Raw genomic sequence first — 20,520 nt, 5'->3', positions numbered from 1 at the left:
CGAGATGGGGTCGTCAATGGAGTATCTGGGGAGCCAGTGTTGGATTGCGAGCGGAGTGACATAAAAATAATAGAAATGACAACATACATCATCTTTTCCAACTCATTTCTCCTGAATACTCATGGCCATAGTCATTTGCGACCATTTGGGAGTTGAGAGAAAAAAACTGTGTGAGGAATAATAAGTATAAAAATTCTTTGTTCCACTTCGGGAATTTATCTTGAATCACTCTCCATATCTTTCCTCACACAAAATGCGAAAAATTGGAATGGGAAACTGTCATTTGGGAGAAAATTATGGGTTTCTCCACGAAAATGACTCACGAAATTAGGTTGAGCTGTTTCGGGAAATGACCTAAAATTTTCCATTTCACAAAATATAACGTCTCGAAAATTACCTGAAATCATAATTCAATCGCAGGCACACGCGCTAATGCGTGGTAAATCAATTAATCCTATCACTCTTATCGTGTTAATCAGTTCAAAGACAAGCAGATCAATAACTTGTCAGACTTCGAACGTCTCTCCAACCCCAAAAATGATTGCTCACAGACGAGAAATTAATCTTAAATGACTTGCTTTAAGGCATCTTCGGCAGCTTTAAAAGCACCGTGATTTATTTGTGTACTTCTTGACGAAAACTGGAGCATTTGGCAGAATTTTGGCTTTGCATTGTGACCCATTTGGAGTCATTCTGGGTCACTTACATGAGCAGTTAATCCTCAAATTGTTTGGCAATGTTTATATCCTCCTGTCAGCACAGATTATCGAGGGTTGATCTGGATTCAGATCAACTGGGAAAGTGCATTAGGAGAGAGAGAGTGGAATAATTTCAGCTCGATTTATTCGGGAGCATCACTTGAAAAGTTGCTCATCAATTAGAATTTGGGCGATGTTCATTTTGCAAAATTGAATGCTTGTGCCAAATCCTCGACTTTCCGACCGTTTCTCTCTCACACCCTTGAATCATGCTCAATGCCATGCATAGTTTTGGGTGTGAGTTGGTCCCATGTTGGAGTCGTTGCTGGAATGAGACAATTTTGGGGCGAATGTGTGGATATAAGTTGTGTGAATTATGGGCCAGAAGTGAGAGAGTGGGAGTCAGATAAAGTGGGTGGATCGCATTTGTGTCTGTGAAATTATGAACGTATAATAATGAGATTTCCACGGAGGGTGGAAAATGTGCTGCCTTGAATTACACACAATGTTTAATGTTGGGTGTACAAATGGTTGAAGACAAAACACGAATTTGAAAAGGGAATTGTGGTGCGAGAGGTTTAAAATTGTGCCCTCGCAAGGAGTTTCCCGCGCGTGAACTTTCGCCGGTTGAGGAGATCCTTTGGGAAAAGGAGAAAGGGGAGAAGGAAACTTTCTCGCAATGTGTAATAAAGTGGAAAATACTCACCACCTCGGCAATTACTTGTCTTCATGGCAATAATATTGAATTGTTGAACACTTTGATTTACACTTCTTCTCACTGAGTTTTCACACACACACAATTTATATCGAATGTATCACTTTATATATTTTTGAGCGATTTTGCTGTGTACAACATTGCCCTAAACAGAGTCCTCCGGTCACACTGCGTGGAGAGAGAGAGAGAGTCAAATTAGTTTTCACTTTGCTCCAACAACATTCCGCACCGAAGGGACTTCCGTTGAGGCAATCAGAGAGGAAAAATCGGGGAAATATCCTACAGTGAATTCTCATTTCTCTCTTCCTCGTGCACAACAGGAAAAATATCCAGCTGGCGCAAAAATTATATTTTGGACATCCCATGTATTTCATCTCTATTGACATTTTCGTGTTTGTTTTTTATTATCCTTTCGAGACCCTCTTTTTCTCTGTTATTGTATAGTTTATCGAAGAGGACACAGTATGACAAATGCTGGAAAAATGGGAAGAAAAACTTGTCATTCAATTACCAATTCAAATGGTTTGCAAACTGTGAAAAATCAGCTGCAAAAATTCAGTTAAGAACTTTATCATGACTTTCTATTTGCTGTATTTGACTAGATTTTTAATGCAATTTTGAGCTATGTATAATTAGAGCTATACGATATTTCAGAAGCGTTTCTCCCATTTGAATGTTCTCAGAGTACTCAATAACCTTGACCGAATTGATTTCTTCCCAGGAGAAAGAAATGCTGCAGAAAATACAACTCACGTCTTGAGACGATTTTTCAGCAAAAACTCGGGGCAATTTTTTGCACGTTGAATCTTTAATGCGAAATTGGCTGTTTAAAATTCCCAAGGGTGAAGTATAGTGACTGGGAATTGGTGTACAAGGACACTGTGACACAATTTCCAAGGCACACCACTGAAAGAGGGTTTCTCTGGGCGTGAGAAAAACTTTGACACACTTTTGCGGGGTGGGAAATTGCAGATCTCGCAAAATCGCCGTGGAGTCAGAAATTATTCATGATGAATGTGCGGGGGAGCGTGAAAGTGGCAAAGATTCGGGGAGCAGAGAACTCCTTCGAGGGCGCGAAAGTGAGGCTGATTTTGACTCTTCTCCGCGCGCACACACAAACACTTGCGAATCAGTTTGGGTGTTGAGTCATGAACTGTCCTCATTCACCTCAAATCACGCGTGACACCATTTCGTCGGGACACTCGCCAGAGGTTGGGAATCGACAGCACTTTTGCACACACTCCAAACTCGCTGCCTTTTTCCGTCGATACTTTCAATGTCACACAATCTGCTCACTCACTCCCACACTGGCGGGTCATCCAGTGGGCCTCGCGCGACCCCCCAGCCGTGTCACAAGCTGCTGGCGGGATGCTCACGGATGGACGTGCAGGGACAGCGCGGCCACGAGAGGCAAGGTGAGCTGAGGAATGGGTCTCACTCGCACTCACGGCGTCCAGCGGATGGGAAGCGATGTGCAGACCAGCAGATCTGCATCTCGACTGTTTGCTCTGGGGAGAGAAAGCTCGACGCAGAGCTTCTGGCTCATCTACGTCACCGTCGCCGAGGTGTTCCGACGGGACGGCGAACGGACTCCCCTCAAAGTTGGCCACAAGTGCGCAGTGAGAGTCGCTGAGCTTTCGCACACTTTGGCACACGGCGGGAGAACTCTGAGTGTGCAAAAGCTCCGTGTCCTTCTGAAGACGCGCGCGTGTGTGTGTGTGTGCGGAGAAAAAAGCCCACGAGGACAGGAGTTGATAAAATGCTGCAGAAATAAATGACGATCTCTGGCGCAAGTTTGTAGACACTCTGACCTCATCCTCCTGCGTCTTCTCAAGCCCACCCTCGAGGACTCTCACACTGTCAGTGAACGCTCGGAGGCGCAAAAATCGTAATACGCGGGAAATTGCGATGATGTCGATGGGGAGAAAGCTGTAAGTCGACAGAAAGTGGCTCAATAAAATCGACAACGGTTTTTCTTTTGGCAAAAAATTACTTATCTTTTGATGAAGTATTCTACAATTGGTTTAAGAATATTTCATTGGTATGAAATATTGAAATGAAAGCTATTTACATCCTCACTTTGTTCTCTTGTCACTGTTGCCGTTGAACATAGTAAAATACAGTGTAATGATAATTATATGAATATGTTGCCTTTTATGAGAAACTTAGCCAAAGTTGTAAACTGACATGGAACAATATGAGTGTCCAAAACTGGGAGAAACCTCGAAGAGTGCTTAACATTTTCCTCTAAACTTCTGCACATTACCTGAAAATATGTATTTTCTCTTGACCCAATTCCCAATTGATCAATCTATTATAAATTTTGTATGCTCTCCAGTTGGAAGTTTGTTCAGGCTGGCATTCCGATGAATTCTGCGAGGAACTGAAGCACGACGGATAGCCGGAAGTCCGGTCCCTCGGGAGATTTCATTATTTACCTCCCTCGAAAGTTTGGTCTGAATCGCCTTCTTTTCAAATTCAATATCACAATCGCTCGAGAGTTTGAGGTCAGAAAGTGGTACGAGAGAAAGGAGCCTGCAAAGTCCCACAGGATGTTTCAAACTAACACCCACGCTTTCTCAGAATGTGTGGAAAGCGATTGAGTGGGATTTTCACGATTTTAGGGTTGGAGGCGGTTTTTTTTCCGAGAGCCTGAGCGAGAAGCGCAAAGCTGTCGAATGTTAAACGATATCACGATGCTGCGATTTATCTTCCCTTCATTCGCATTCCCCCCTGTTTTTCGCAACAACTCCGGTGGGAGGCGGGATTTTTTTTCTGGTGTGCAGCACGTCCATGAATCCCGAACGGCATTACATCTCAGGCCGTCAACGTGCCTAAAATATTCATTTTCCTATCAACTAATTTCACCCATACTAAAAATCCACCCTAATAGATTCTGGGGATTTCTGGAGTGCAGACGGAAAGTTCTTCTGCACACATGACGTAATAAATGACGTGCGCTTTTCCGCCAAGGAAAAGAGATGTTGAGTTCATAAATTTTCCACATGCACTTGTGTGAAGTTCATTCTGGCTTTTTTTTGTCCCGCCTGGAACATCTCTTAGCAAAATTTGCCATGTCTCAGCAAACTAACAAGCATCACTCTTGTGGTTATTTTTGCCAGTGCTCACGAAGACGGATCAACACATCTCAATTGTCTGGCGAGCTGTAATAGGAGCCCTTTTTTATCCACTTTCGTGTGCGAGAATGCTTCGAGTTAGAAGTAATGGCTAAAAGGACTATCGTCTGAAGGTAAGACGCATGCGTTTCGTTTCTATGAATCGATTTGCAGTGGTGTTGGTTAAAGCAATCCTTCACCCAAACCCCACGGAAAAAGTGGCACAACAATAATTGCAGATGCACAAACACTCTTTTTATGTGTACTCTCACTGAGTGCTAAAAAGTTTCTCATGATCGCTCACTCCATGGGTTGCCTTGAAAGCGCTGATTTAGGAAGTTTTCAACTTGCTCTTCCAGTAAATATTTCAAATACGCTCCGTGAAAGATACAATTTCAGCACAATTTCGCCAAAGAGCTTCCTGGCAGTGAAGCATGAGGCAAAGTTTTTGCTACGGTCTCACCAGAAATCTAGGGAACTTTCAATGGCTGAAGATGAGTGTAAAGGATATTTTGAAAGATTCTCATTTTGGTTGCCGTTGAAATTCCTCCTGTGTTGTGTCGAAAACATTGATTTTAGTCGGATATTTCTGTGAGCGGTGAAAGAGTGGCGAAAACTCAGACTATCTCATAAGAATGTGGGGTGAAATAGTTGAGAGGAGTTGTAAAAGTTCGAGTTTGAACTGTATCAAAAATTACAAAGTCTTCACATTTCTTCTTGGATTTCTGTCTCAAATATCAAGATCGTTATGTCGTAAAATCTGAATTGTCAACGAGTGTTGAATTTGACAATTCACTGTTATTACACCACAATGAATTCCCTTACATTTATCTTCATTCTCGAGGACATTCTCTCGGGAGGATTTGGGCAATTTGAGAATATCCCAAAATATGTATTCTATATCCTTTCACTGGGATTTGTCTTGACTTTTTAGTGCCTCGTCTCGGCTGCTCGGGTGAGAAAAAGATGAGAGTGGCGGATGGTGGGAAGGACAAGGAGAAGAGGTGCTGTTCTGCCTCGATGGGAACAAGTGCAGCGACGGTGGGCCAGAAGACATCCGCCCTGCGAATAGAAAGAGTTGGACTGAAAGTTGTGACAGTCTGACAAAACTTTAGGGGCGTTACTTGTCTCAAGGAGTTTTTATTATAGAAATGTTCCGGATGATGAATGATTTACTCTTTTTCTCGCAAAATATTTTCATTTTCACAACTTTTAAACTTTGTTGCTGTCCCATTTTCCCTTTTGCCAGCATCTAGTGTGAGCTTCTTATACGGCTGAGAGTGGAAGTTTCACTAACTGTACACATAATACAAATCACTGTTTTGTCGAGGGGAAAGTCTGCACAACAATCCTGTAAATTTCCCGTTGGTACCGAAAAATTGAAGTTGGATGGCAGCCAAGGGAAATTATCATATGGAAACGGTTTATTTTTGATATGGAGTCTGTCTATAAATGTGGACATAAAATAGTGATAATGCAGCTTACGGAGGATGGTGAAAATTTATATAATTCAAATTAGTTTTGGGAAAAATTTCCACTTCGACAACTTTTGCATTCATCTGGCGTACGACAAATTATCGCAAAAATAATTTTCATGTGAATTTGACTATTTTGGGGAAGCATTGGTGTGAATTGATAAGTCTATATTGATTTAAATGAATGGAAAGTACATCGTTTTGTCATTTACAATAATATTATTATATGTTGGAGTGAAAATTTTCTTTTGTTGCCACTTTATAGTGTAGAACAATATGTATTTGAGGGTTTGCCTATGGATTGTCAGGCCAGGACTTTCGCATTGAGAGTTCTCGTCGCCCCTTCTCGCTCTTGAATGCCAAAAGTGTGGGATTGTGATAAAGTTTGTGGATGTTCAATTTAATATTTGAGAATAAATTCCACTCCAGTTCATTCACACCACAGACCGCATTCTCAATTCACTCTCTCTCTCCCTCTTGGTCGTTTTCAATTCAAGGGATCCAATTTCCATGGCAGAACTGAATGGGAAAGAGAAATCACAGAAAGTTGTACAACAGGACTTCACAATGATAAGACGATAATGAATAAAACTCAATCCTGGAAATTTTAATTAATTTTTTTGACTACCAAGTTATTCTGCAATTAAATTTCAAGCTCAATTAGCGTGTCGAAAGAGAAGACTATTAACTGTGCGTCCATTCTTTGTGGTTGTTTTCTCCTGATTTTCCCTAAATCCTCTCAAGCACTTACTATTCTCCGGGAATATCCCAGAGGCTATTCCTCCCCTGGAGAGCCATAAGGCATAATCCCAGGGAGTTTATGAAACAAATACTGTGTCTTCTGATAGATGAGCAGGTTGTAAATTTCTCCTCTCTTTCATTTTCTTCCCGCCACTAATCCATCTCATTCTTCTTGCCTTGCTTTTGACAAAAATACCACAAACATTGCGACATGGAATAAATTGGATAATATCCTTCATGCCAACTTTAACATGCTGGAGTTCCACCCAATTTAAAAGCCATCGCAAATGTTGGGAGGAATTTCTCATTTATTGGGTTTAATCCCACGCAAAATTATTTCATGTAACATGCGAAAAATCCACTTCAGCCCGAGAGTGGCAAACTTTATCAACTAATTAATGCCACAGAGTTGAGCATTGTATTTGACTATGTTCGCTTTGGGTGACAAACAAGCACACATTTCAAACATTCCTTTCCAAACTAGCTTTTCAGGGGGATTAATCAGAGGCGGAAGGACTCAAGTGAACAGTAAATAGAAGTGTATTTCCAATTGAAAGGAAACTTTTCTTGTCACTTTATTAAATTACGTGCATGAAGAGATCTTTGGAGTTTCTGAGAATCATTTCATAGGGATGCGAGGACATCAGGCAGTGTTTTAAAGATGTCTGATGTATTTAATTACCCTTTGACTTTTCCACCTACGCTAAACATGAGAAATTATGGTTCATGAATCACGCCTACATTCTTTAAAAAGCCTCCAATTGCGCGCCTCCGCATATTCTCACAACCCTCGGCGATTTATGATATAATATCCGAAATTTTGCCCAGTAAATGAATGAATGATGAGCTAAATTTCCTGTCAGTCTTTAAAATACAAATTAATTTAATATCTCATGTACATTTATGATGATGTGCAGGAGAAAAACCTCATTAAGTCACTGGAAGACGAAGTAAAGCTCTCCTGAGTGGGAGCTTTTGTGTACTTTCAGCGGGAAATGCGCAGGAAAATTACCACGTTCACAAACAGATGAAGAATTGTGCAAGTTTCGCTTTGTTGAGGTTAACGTGAAGTGGCTTTGTGGAGTATAATCAAATGCAGATAGTGCATAAGATGTTTTCATCAAATTATCGTCTAAATTCAAACACACATGATGTCGTGCAAATTAGCAAATCATCCGAATGAGTGCATACTTGATCATGTAGACGCATCGCTTAAGAGAATCTCTGGAGGTGCAAATGCAAATGACGAAGGGGAAAAATGATATGCAATTAAGATTAAAAGTGACTCTCAACTAAATATTGTAATCTCCACTGTTTCTCCGCATATTCTCGCCATGTCTTCGTGCTGTAGACAGAATACATGTGTCTTCAGCTCCCGGCTGGCAAAGCGATTCTAAGCGTCCGAGAGCTGAAAATTGATGATTTTGCGGTCGAGTAGGGCTGAAATTAATTCAGTAACTGAAGGACATGAATCCATTTGGGACGCACACGGGATGAATTGATTAAAATACCGGGGCAGCGAAGGCAAAAAGGGCCAAAAGGAAGCTGTGTGGCTTGATATCGGCTAAGGAGATGCAGAGCAGAGGGTTTTCTTCCACCTTGATTGTCTTTTTTTTCTGCACGATCAGTGATCTTGCAGTCATTTCTTTGTGATTCACATTTTATGGGCTCGCTGGATGCTCCCCTCGAGTGATAGAACAAATCGTGGCAAATAATGGAGATAAAGAGAGCCATGGCGAATGATGGTGGAGAAAAAAGTTATGAAAAGTGCCTCTGGGCGGCTCACCACCCAATGTTACCTATATTGCCACTTTCATCAGTCAATATCGTAATCTCATTTCCTCTGCTAAAATGCAATTATTTGAAATACAATGGATCTAATTCTTTTTCCCTCATGTCGACAAAGAACTTGCGAATTTGTAAAATATTTAAAGAATTTCTACTCTGAAGTTAAGCTTTTGTCAATGGCCAACTTTACTAAGTGCACAAAATGTATTCGAAATTGGGTGATGGAAGCGACGATTGAATCGCGCGCACACATTTTCTCTTCAATGCTCCTTCAGCGACTAATCTCGAAAAAGGGTGTGCGAGGCGTACGAAGTGTGCACGCCGAGGTAGGGCAAGTTCTCCATTTATTGCCCTCGAGCTTAGGCGATTTTTATACCTCTTCTGGATGGCGATAGAAGGAGAGCGTATCGAATGTAATGCAAGCAACAGATTGCTGCAGTCCTACAATAATTAATTTATCCCTACGTCAAGATTTTATGGAGCCGCAGCCATAAAAGAATCCACTCGTGAACCACTGAGAGCATTCGTGTCATTGCACAGAAGAGGAAATAGTGCAATTGTTCCACCATCTGCCCTGTTGAACACCCACATCTTTGCCAACTTGTTCGCCAACATGACATCCACGTGCATCCAATGGGCTGCTTAACTCAACATCCTTCGCGATCGATCATTTAATTTATCTTCTGGTAATTCAACCTCTTCGCAGTCTCTATTCTCTGCTCTTGTTGCTCTGAAAATGAAAATCCCTTCTGGGATCTCGCGCTATTGAGGGTTTTAGGTGGTTGGAAAATTTCGCAAAAATTCTTCTCATCCACATTAAGCACTTTTCATATCTTTCGCAAGTGATTTGAATATTTCACATTCACTGGAAGCCTAGCAATAGATTAAAAGGAACTCGAGACGTGTGTCTCGCAGGCGGCTCAACCCTCGCTTCGGGGTATGAAAGAATTAGAGAGAATGTGAATAGTTTCACAGGGTACGTCAGCGAGAGTGCAATCGCTCTTCAACGTCTACGGCAATAATACTCACAGGGGTTTTTGTGCAGAAAAAAGAATCAGGTGAATGGTTTTTACAAGCACTTGTACGAGCTGAGCAGACGATTGTAATTGAAGTGTTGAAAGTTACTTAATGCTCCTCGTTTTTGCCATCATCTTTCACTTTTTCTCCCCATGAGCAAAAAGTGGCAAATGGGATTTCTTTTGGCGCGCGAAATTGCCACCCTGTGCCATCTAATGCTCTAAATAAGGTGATCGCCTCGGAGTGTTGCTGAGAGATTGCTCCGATAGTACCACCTCCAATTTCAATACTTTATTCTTCTCTTGGCCATTCTCTACTCCAGATTGAGCCTCTCAATTGCACAGTGAGAGAGAGAGAGATTGTGCGACAGAGAGAGTCTTTTCACCATCTCATTCCGCCACTCGCGAGCTAATACACTTTTTCTCCATCGTGCATTTGCCCACTTGCAGTCATCGTTTAGATTAAAAGTTCTTGGATGTAACTGTAGTGTTATTTTTCTTCTCGTCAATCTCGCGCGCTTGTGGCGAATGGTTGTGCACTTGATTGTGGATTTGAAGTTGGGAAATATGTCTCAGCTTCACTTCTTGCAAGAATACTATAGATTTGAGCGAAGCCAATTGAGGTAAACATTAATAAATATCCCATTAGTGGGCGTGGCATTCGAGAGGGCGTGGCTTAAGGTATTTTCCGCATTTCTACAAAATACATAATCGGAATCAGTGCAAAGGATTGATCTTGCGAGATCTCCGGACTCGCCTCGCGATCTCTTGGTGTATTTTAGTGTGTATTGTGTTTACCATGAGTAAACGTACGAGAGCACGGTGTGTTTTGAGTCTCGAGCTTGAGGTCACACAACCAAGCACGCTCTTGTGCGCACACCCAAGCATGGCACGATCAACGCCGACAACCAGGCGATCTGGCGGCACCACCAGCAACTCCTCGAGTCTCTTGGGCTGCTCTGCAATCGCTCAATTTCAGTTTCGATCCCAACGTGAATGCGCTAGGACGGGTTTTCTCCACTTGCGAGTCGGAATTGAAATCTCGCTATCGTTGGATTGCATGAATAATAGTGGTCGAGTGTAGATTCTGAGCAATTTGACGGACTTTGATAGACGGACACGGGGTTGAACGGTGATTTGGAGCATAAGGATTATATGTAGTGCGAAAGTGCAAGAAAAATGTGCACAAGAGAAAACTGCACAGTGAAACTCGTGTGCCTGTTATGAATGGTGTGGCGTGTTCATTGTGGAAAATGACCATAAATCTACCCATTCCGCAGAGATATAAGAGAATACTTCAAGCCATGACTATTGTGATCGCCATTGTCTACATGACACTTGTCCTGTACCAGAGTGTCGCCGGTGTCAGTGAATATGAGGTGAGGCATTAATGATGAGTGGCTTCGCAGTTCCCATGGTCGCGAAAATCGATAAGAGTGCAATCCCGGAGGAGATTTCCCGTGATTATCATGTGACGGTGCACGTTTAGCAGGTGCAACAGTTGGTTTCTTTGCCCTCTTCGCGCTGTTCTGCCGCAGTTTGAGGATTGCACCCATTGCACCTGAAATTGTACATCATCTGCTCTGGCAAGCGAGTTCATTTCTCCTCCTCACCACCCCCTAAAGTGACCAGCAGAGTGCGGCCGAGGGAGGGCGAGAGATGCTGGTTAACATGAAAGTTTCGCCTCTAGCCTTTAAACGAGTTTTATTTGCATAAATGTGTCGTCCTCTTGCATGTGTTCTCTCTACCTTTTTTTCCACATTGGCCTCTGTTGCCCTCAGATTATATGCCTCAATTTACTTTTTGGGGCCCATGTTGCGCCGTTACGTGTTTGGGGTTCTCTTGAGAAAATCTAAATTGCAAAATTCACGCAAGGCGCACAAAAGAATATTCTCGGAATATTTCTGGGAGTGTTGGCAACATTCTGGGTCACTATGAATACACACAATTAGTGCTTCATTATCCGTCTTGCCCACAATCCTCCAACGCGACGAAGCCCCAAAATCCCCCTCTAGAATTAATATAAACATAGGCTCTCGCCGTCTCAGCGTGGCAATTTTTGATTTACGGCGCCCCACTCGAAGGACCCGAGCCCACACGCCCGTCGGATCCGTCGAAGAAGGTCTCTAAATGACAACACAAATCACCGCTGAGATGATGGGCTTCTCGCTGAGACAATGAGAGACTGGTGAATTGGTCTAATTCTATTGTTTTGGGGCCGCTGGAAAAGCAATAATTTAATTGTGTACTCAAGTTCTTTCTTCGCTGGCACACTTGGGAAATGTTGCTGTTATTGTTGATATTCGCCATCGCCACTGCGGAGTCCCTCTTGATGCCATTTAAGCCAATCTTGGTGACCACTTTATTGTTTGTTTCCGCCCAAAACAATTCATCCTCTGCGCTCCCTCACAATCATAAGCTTTCGCCTCAGCCATTGAGGTCTATAAATTGCTGCTATTTTACATGTACCGAACCCTACTTTCATGTGACACTGTCAGAGCTGCGATGGGGAGTCATTTTTCAAGATAGCAGATCACACTCTCGATCGCCTGAGGGCAAAAAACTCGCATTGCGTACAGGAAAAATCAATTTTTGACCTCGTGATGGATTAATAACTGCGATACTATCAATATTTTAATGCTTTGTGCTCCTTCTGAGATGGAATTTACTATCTAGATCTCATTAAATGTATTGTGGGTAAAAAAAATGAATGACACTGGGAGTGGTAATTGCTTATGGTGAAAACACAGCATTTGTAATTTGTAATTTGTCCGCGATCATCTCTTTCTTCCCCTCGCGTTTCGTGTATTTTCTTTCCTACTCTGTCAGCGTCCGACTCTGACATGTCGAGACAGCCACTGTGCGAGTAGGAAGGAAAATACACGAAACGCGAGGGGAAGAAAGAGATGATTGTGGACAAATTACAAATTACAAATGCTGTGTTTTCACCATTATATCTGAAGCTCAGGCTTTGAGAAGGTGAATTTGAGCAAAACAATTAAAGAGAAAAAAGACAAGTTCGCTTCCTCTCTCTTCCTTTCATTCTCTAAAATCTATGGCTCGTGCACTCGATCAACTCTGAGGCGTGATTTAAAAAGCAATTGAAGAGGGTGGTGAACTCCAATTCTCGCCACATGACTAAATTGGGAAGATGTGGTGAGATTTTTCCTCCTTTCGGGTCTGTACAACAAGTTGATTAGCAACATCCGAAAGAGTGCGAGGCGGCCTAATTGAGTTGTGACCTCTTCCACTATCAATTCGTCACATGCAGCTTTATCTCCGCCATCGTCGTCAGAGGCAGGATGCATGGACGGACGACAGTCTACAGATGTGCCCGCGAAATTCCGCAGAGGTGCTACCGCCGTTTTTTGCGGCCGCCCCACGCCGAGGGGAGGCCAACTGCTGTGCGCCTCTTATTTATGGGAATTGTTTCAAGACTGGGTCCAAAGTGTGGTTTTGTGAATTGTTGGCGCTTGGGTGTCTTTTATTTTGCGCCATCGAATATGTGTCGTCGCGTGAAAAGGTCTCCCATGGACTTCATGTGAAATAAATCAATGAAAATATCGTGGATTCTTCTGTTAATTGAATCAGGCGCGGACAAAAGGTTGAGATAAAAGACTCATCAAAGGTGGATTGTTAAAGTGTAATTGAATTGGCTGCGATTTTGGGTTGAAGCCATGAAAAGGCATTCCATCGACTGCTTTTTTTCCTGGCCTGTTCGATTGGACATATTAGACTATAGTAGAGGAAGAAAGGCTTTTGTGATATCGCGATTGCGGAGTATTCGAAAAAAGAGAGAAACTATAAAATCAAATTATTGTTTTATGGGCCCAGCACTAAAATTTTAATTGACAAATGTTATGTGCGACCAACTGCTGTGATTCCATTGCCTTTTACTATCGGAATCACATTTTTATTGCATCAAACATTAAATTTTAAACACCACAATGAAATCAATCAATAAAAGAAACACGGAATTAAGTGCCATGTGAAGAGATTCATTTTGGATATTCTTTCGGGAGAGGCAATTTATCATTGGACACAAAAGCCAAAGATACTCTCGATCGGACATCAATATTAGTCAAATGAGGGATGTAAAAATAACTGTTATTTTGCATTTGAAAATGTGTCATGATTTAAAGTACTTGTTGCTCGAGTGCTCGCATGCAGAGATTGAACAACAAATTTGAGGTGTTTTTTTGTGGATAAAACATTATCATTTCATCAAATGGCAAATTGCTGCGATTATCCGCTTATACGCAGGATATTATAATTTAATGTCCAACAATAATCATACTTTCAATGTTGTGTTAAATTAGCGCTGTGTATTGATTCCATTTGCAATTTTCACCCTAAAATATCGGCTTGTAAATGATTTTAATTGCCCTCTTGCCATACAATTTACCCCATGAGGACCTCTTCCAGGCACTTATATTAAGTTTCCTCCTGGGGAATTTACAACGCGATCTCCTCAGCGGACTCTTGCAGAGTGGACAAAGCCAATGGCTGTGCCTTTGGATGTTTTGTCACGGTGATATCACCGCGCACAGCCAAAGAGAGACCCATTATTGATGAAGAGGGCATAAAGTGGTGTAAAAAATGACATGAAAACAGAACAGAGAGGAGTGCAGAACTTCTTAATGCCGTTGGATGCTTGCGCTGCAGCCCACAAAACCACCTACACACTTGGCACTCTTTCGCATTTCTGCTGATTCTGGAGACAGCAAAAAAGTGCACAGACGAAAGAAATAACAATATAAATGTGCAATTTATGACGCCATGCACGAGTTCTCGATTCCAGTTCAATTTCATTTGAGCTGCGGACTTCTGAGAAATTGTATGACCAGCAGAATTGTGTCTCTTTCTGGGCGCAAAGACTGAGTGTTATCTTATCGGTTTGGGGTGGGGAAGAGACATTTATGAGAATTTGCATAAAGTGGGTCTGTCAAATATTAGCTCAATATTTCCCTATCAATTGGTTTTCACCGGAAATATGATATCTCTTCAGTTTCGTCATGCAAAAAGTGGAAATTTCACGTAAAAGTCGTGACACAGTGAATGCACCTGCTGTGAAAATTGTGAAGATGAATCATATTCCTCTTGGCTGTGCAAACTTTTCCGTAGAAACTCTAAAATCCATCCCTAGACAAGACACACAGAGAATGAGAAGGAGAACAAATATTTGGAGAGACGATGACAAAGGCTAAAGTCTAGCTTGTAATCTCTTTCCACAGAATCCTCCGCTGGTCAATGTTGCTGCTCAGGCGTCGCAAAATGTCTCCAGCCTGCCAGCTGAGGAGAAGAGTTTGTACACCACGAAGATGACCCAGGGCAGCTATCTGGAGATGGGTCAGGGCACCGTGACGGGCACTCCGAAGCCACCCACAACGGAGCTGGACGACATCTTCATAAGTGTGAAGACGACAAAGGGGAATCACGACACTCGACTGGCCCTCATTATCAAGACGTGGTTTCAGCTGGCCAAATATCAGGTATGTCCACTGTCCGCCCTTTTGATTGTACAACGCGCTAAAGACACTGTCACAACCCATCAATTATGGTGTCCCCTTTCGTGTCTCTTCTCGCTCTCGCGAACTGAACTGCAAGGAGTCAAAGAGTGAGGATTATTTTAACACTTTGCAACTGATTTTAGGAGAATTTCAGGACTTGATAAATATCATTAGATTTTGCATAGAGTGAAGTGCAAATAACACTTTGCTTTGACACATTCACATTTGTGAGAAGGGAAAATTGGGAAATTCCTCGGGTGTTTCATCTTGTCGAGGCGTAAAATGTGAAATTTGCGAAATACTTCCCATTCTAGTAGGATATTTGTTTTGACTTCCTCCTGGGCGAAACAAGGGAAAAGAATGAGCATATAACACGAGAAAAGAATCTTCCTCGTGATGGCTTTCTGCTCAACGAGGCATAACATTGTGTGTAGCATCAAATGCGATGTGCGGAGGAAAGTTGAAAAAGGAAGGAGGACAGAGAAGACAAGAGAGACAAAACGGAAGACACAGAAAATATTATTGTGTTAAAAATTCGCCTCTATTGTTAACATAAATTATGAATTAAAAAGTCACTCTTCGCGCTCTCCTCAATCTCATTGTGTTGGTGGTGTGAGTACAAGAAATGGGCAGCTGGAGTGTACTATTTTCATGAAAGAGAGATATTAAAGTTAGAAGAGCACGATGAAAGGAGTCGAGAGGGCAAGAAGGTGATCTTTTTTCTCTCTCTCGTCTATGTACATTTTATAAAATAGATGAATATTGTACATAAATGGGTGGAAAAAAATCTCTTCTCTTGCCTTTGTAGCAATTCCGTCTCTGTATTATATTTGATATGCTTTTTTCTTGTGGAATTTTGCATACAATGCGCTATGGCGAAGCACAATGTTTTATTCATGCAGGTGGTTCAATTCTCATTGTGCGCTTTTCTCACTCTTTCTATCATCTTCCAGGATGTGTTCTTGCAAAATGGCTCAAGACTTGGCTGAGAAGTCATCTGCCAAGTGTTAAATTAAAGAATATCATGTTGAAATTGTTGCAATTTTCCACTTTCACAGCAAAATGAGGGGCAAAAAGTGTCACAAACAAGACATTCACTTCCTGAGATGCTTTTACGTAATACTATCTCTCATGCCTTCTTTGAAACTCCTGAAGAACGCCTAATGAATATTTGTCATTCCAACAAGATTGTGCATATTTGGAGAAAATTGAAAAGACCCGATCGATCCAGAAGCAGAAGCCAACTCGTCACAATAAATACATTCGTGTCATGCTCAGGAATGGAGTTAAAATTCAATCAGATTCCGGTACAAAGTTGAAATATCGAAATAGACTCTCAGATCCAATCTTGGCTCCCTCGTGCCTTTCGTACAAGAATGAAAAGGTATTTAATGCTAATAATATGCTAAATAGTGAAGATATAAGCTCTCGCGATTGACTTTTTTCCAGTCTCTCTCTCGCATTTCGTATCTTTCTTTTCCACAGAGGGAAAAAAGAATATTTGTGGTTTGCGAGAAGGTGGAGGATATTTTCAAGCCGCACAGAAGATGCAAAATAATTACTATCTGTAGAGTTTTGACCCCTTTTTTCCACCACACACTTCTTTCACTTATTTCCAGGGGTCTTTCATCACACGAATTTGTGCACTTTTCATATTATCGACTGAAGAGAAAGACGTTTTCGCTTGTTTGTGGCTCGACAAGTCGCATTAAATTGTCCTGCATTTGCTTTTCTTATTTTGGATCAGTTCATCTTTTCTAGGGTTGTGAATTGTTCGTCCCTCATAAGCACGCCCGCATGTGGCGAAAGGGCAATTTCCAATCTGATCAATAGCCTCACCTGTGTGCTTTTTTGCGGTCAGCAACTGGAGGATGCTTTCCATGTGCAATTTCATACGGTGTTTGTGGTCTCATCGCATCATTCTCGTTATTTATCAAAAAATAATGAAATGAAATGAATAGCCGCGGTGCGAAGGAGAGAAGCGCAGCGCGAGAGCGAGAGACTGTGCTTGAAAAACCGCGCGAACGTGAACAATTTGCTACCACAGCGTCACATGGAAGCAACAGCGGAGGCTGGGAAGATGCAGAAGATGAAGTGAAGAGATGCGGAGGAATGGTGGAAGAGTTTGTAGTGTAATTAATACGATCTACCATATCAATTTCTTGGATGATTGATAACAAACACGAAAGCTGCAGCTTCGCGATCCTACTGCCAAGTGCGCGCTGTGCAGCAACGTTATGGGTCATCCGGCGAAAGGGCCGCGCAATAATAATAATGGCAATCGCGGGACGTGATTTGTGCGGATGGGAAGAACAAGAGTGGAAATCAGAGTTTGATCGCAACAAATTCACTAAAAGTGAAGAGACACGCCGAGATTTCATCCGAAATATCTGCTCAATTGGATTCTCCAGAGCCATTCTTATCGCACACACTCATCATCTCGTCTCTCCTTTCTGGCCGGCTCATTTGGTCTTGATGATTCCTGTTGAAATATTTATGAAGTCACAAACGGAAAGTTCTCTCATTAGGATGAGTGCGCGCAATGGATGAAATTTAACGCGCAATCTTCTCCTGAGCCAAAGGAGACAAAATACCTGCCGCATTTTTTCCCTCCACCTGCAATTCTGCAGCCGTGAGATATATAGAACAGAGACGTTTGTGAAGGATGATGGAGGTACTGCATTAAATAATGTCCCAGACGTGAGCGGAATAGCAAATTAAATGCCATCGCGAGTGCTTTTGATTGGAAAAATTGCCTCAGCCCAAAATACGCACGGCAGAGACGCAATTATTTTACAATTCAATACAATTTCCATCATTTATTTGTCTCCTTTTGATGTTGTACTGTGTTTTTCTTAAAGTCTGTCGCAACGAATTAACGTCTGATGACTACCTATTTGGGGTGGGAGAATGATAAGGAATCTCGCTGATTGAGCACGTTTTATCAGAGTTTCTCTGGCAAGCAGATCCTAATTTGGAAACTTGAATTGATAAATGAATTCTTTGTGTCTTGAAAGGAGAACGAAGTGCTCCAGAAAAGTCAAAATAACACGGACGAGATCGATTTTAGGAGCACACATTCCCTGAGTGAACATTTTCTCAGGCGAATTGCACCGCAATAACATTGTATAATTGAATCATCTTGGCAACAACCTAATCACAAGGCCATAAAGTGCGGATGCGTGCTTTCATGGGGGAGAAATAGTTGGTGAAATTTGGTCGCTCCTGAATATATTCATGCTGTCTCCAGCATGAGGGATGATATTCAATTAACAACATTAATCATTGAATGTTTAATTACATCATGTGTCGAGGAGGGTGATTCCAATGTGAAAGACAACACCGCCGCTGACGTGAGTGTCGTCGAGATGCTGGGAGGCGAGAGGGTGCAGAAGTGGGTCGAATAGACGAGAAATTAAGTGGCAAATTCGTGCATGGAGAGTATGGTTTGTGTTAAATGGAGAAGATGGGCAAATATGAGGTCAAATCACTCAAAATTCCCACCCTCGCACTTAAAATATTCATGCGGGCACGTGAGAGTGTCTCTGGTGCTGGTAGATAAGAATGGTGGGCGCACATGGCTGAGAAATCCCAGCAAGGTGCCGACAGAGGGTGGAAAAGATCTCAGGGGTTGTTTACCTTAATGGTCAATTCTCTTTGTCTGGCACATTGCGTGCTGAGTGACTGGCTTTTTGTTTGATATTCTCACGCTTGGCTGATGGGGGCATCAAGAAACATCGTAGTGCTGAAACCAGAGAGAAGAATTAGGCGACGAAATGGCAAATTCGACTCAAATGATTATGACAGAGGGTCACACACAAGCTCAGCTATCTTGTTTCTTCGAAAACGCGCCCACCCTTGATGTAATTAGAAAAATATGACTTTGCACTTCTGGCGAATGTTTTTGCCGCACACAGCAATTGCCGTATCGGAAATGGCATCGAATATCCAAGGCAAGAGTGATGAGTGTGATCTCTAAACATTTAATTTCTCCGCTCATCTCACTTGACACTATCTTGGCAACAGCAAATGCGACTGTTTATTGATTGAGAAGCTGTACACTCAGCAGTTCTGTGGGACAAAGGAGGAGAAGACCCAATTGGATGCAGTGTCGTCTCGAGGCATAATAACATTGTATGGCGTATCTTGCGCGGAGAAGAGATCGTGAAATGTTGCTGATTTGCACTCGGATAGCAATTGACTTATTTTGTAGGTACAAGGTAACATCATCGCATCTTCATGTTGCTCGATTTTGACAATATTATTCTGCGAGAGAGAATCTGGCGAGTCAGCTTTTTTTCTGTTCCCTTTTCAAATTCACCTCTAAAGTGCCTTCATTCTGCATGCCGAGCCATCATCGGCGCAAAAGTGTGAAAGACATCCCACTCGAGATGCCATCTGAAATGCTAATGCAATTCATGGACAATTTTCCGTACTTTTATTTGGTGTTTAGCCATCCATAAACACACGGTGCGGTGTTTGGTGTTTAAGATTGTCAAGGGAAGAAGATGAAATATGCATCAGTGAGTTGTTTATGCTGGTGTTTGTCTATTTAATTTTCTTGCAATTACTGTCACATGAAGAACACCATCACATGTGTGCTCTCGCGCTGGCCGTTTTGCTGAAGAAGAGGCCCTCCCGATGGAAATTAACACAATTCACCATCAGCAGTTCTCATGGGATTGTGTGATATTTACCTTTTGAATTTTACGACTGTTGGGCGAGTGCCAAGAGAGACCTTTGAAGAATATTTCCAGGATCTCGTCCAGTGCATCCTCTAGATACCCAGAGTGTTTTCCACTTGTGAAGACAATTGGGCATAAAAGAGATTCCGTCAGTTGCAGAACATTCACTTTAGTTTGGATTCTGTTTATTTATCTCTACCTCCGCACTCTGAGCCTCGCACGGCCATGAGATATTGGGTGGCGAAGGGCCAAGAGAGAGGGAGAGTTTTCTTGTTTAGTAAGATCAAACAATATTCAACAAATGCTGGAAGCGAAAAAGTCCCCCAACGTCTTCTTCCGAGGCGATTTTAAGAGGTTTCTGATGTGGAATGTTGCTGATGGATTTAATTCTCAACTGAGACACTTTGTCACGTAGACGCCGATGACCAGATGCAGATGGAGATGCCATGGGAACTTCCCACGCGACTCAATTTGGAGGATTTCCATGTGATTCTCCACGCCAAGGGAGCCTCGCTGACGGAACAATTGTGCCATTGACTGAGTCATGTTCCCGCTCCTCAAACTTCAGCCCCAAGTATCATTAGGAGCCAATAACCCAGCACTTTTGTCCAGATCTGGCGATCATTTGTTTCCTCTCCATCTCTTGCTATGCTTAGCTATGTTTTGGTGTATTATTAAAGGCACAGTCGCCCCAATTTATCAATCGAATCGATCATTCATTTTCTCTCTTGTTGCTCACTCAGCCACACGCTCGCCCCTCGTCTCCCCTCGCGCCC

At 42.3% G+C, this 20,520-nt stretch overlaps 2 protein-coding genes across 8 annotated transcripts in view; one reads left to right on the top strand and one right to left on the bottom strand.

The window, feature by feature from the left end:
• LOC132260076 (uncharacterized) overlaps positions 1–2,658 on the bottom strand; it is a 28,656-nt gene extending 25,998 nt beyond the window's left edge. Inside the window, exons 1-2 of one of the 4 annotated variants that reach the window (XM_059757991.1) lie at positions 2,581–2,658; positions 1,405–1,581 (exon numbers count right to left, since the gene is read on the bottom strand). In XM_059757991.1, coding sequence (XP_059613974.1) covers positions 1,405–1,429 — 25 coding nt within the window. In that variant the 5' untranslated portion in view covers positions 1,430–1,581; positions 2,581–2,658. Of the gene's footprint in view, positions 1–1,404; positions 1,582–1,642; positions 1,886–2,166; positions 2,384–2,580 lie in introns of those variants that run through there. The other 3 variants (XM_059757993.1, XM_059757990.1, XM_059757992.1) reach the window with 3 other exon arrangements.
• Positions 2,659–4,560: 1,902 nt separating this feature from the next.
• The window catches only part of LOC132259572 (fringe glycosyltransferase), a 41,951-nt gene continuing 25,991 nt past the window's right edge, over positions 4,561–20,520 (top strand). For 2 of the 4 annotated variants that reach the window (XM_059757263.1, XM_059757262.1), the window contains exons 1-2: positions 10,544–10,928; positions 14,784–15,041. In XM_059757263.1, the coding sequence (XP_059613246.1) occupies positions 10,773–10,928; positions 14,784–15,041 (414 nt within the window). In that variant the 5' untranslated portion in view covers positions 10,544–10,772. Of the gene's footprint in view, positions 4,664–10,151; positions 10,173–10,543; positions 10,929–14,783; positions 15,042–20,520 lie in introns of those variants that run through there. The other 2 variants (XM_059757264.1, XM_059757265.1) reach the window with 2 other exon arrangements.

The sequence above is a fragment of the Phlebotomus argentipes genome, unplaced genomic scaffold, assembly GCF_947086385.1.
Source record: "Phlebotomus argentipes unplaced genomic scaffold, Phlebotomus argentipes genome assembly scaffold_18, whole genome shotgun sequence".
Lineage (NCBI taxonomy): Eukaryota > Metazoa > Arthropoda > Insecta > Diptera > Psychodidae > Phlebotomus > Phlebotomus argentipes.
This window is presented reverse-complemented; position numbering and strand designations above follow the sequence as displayed.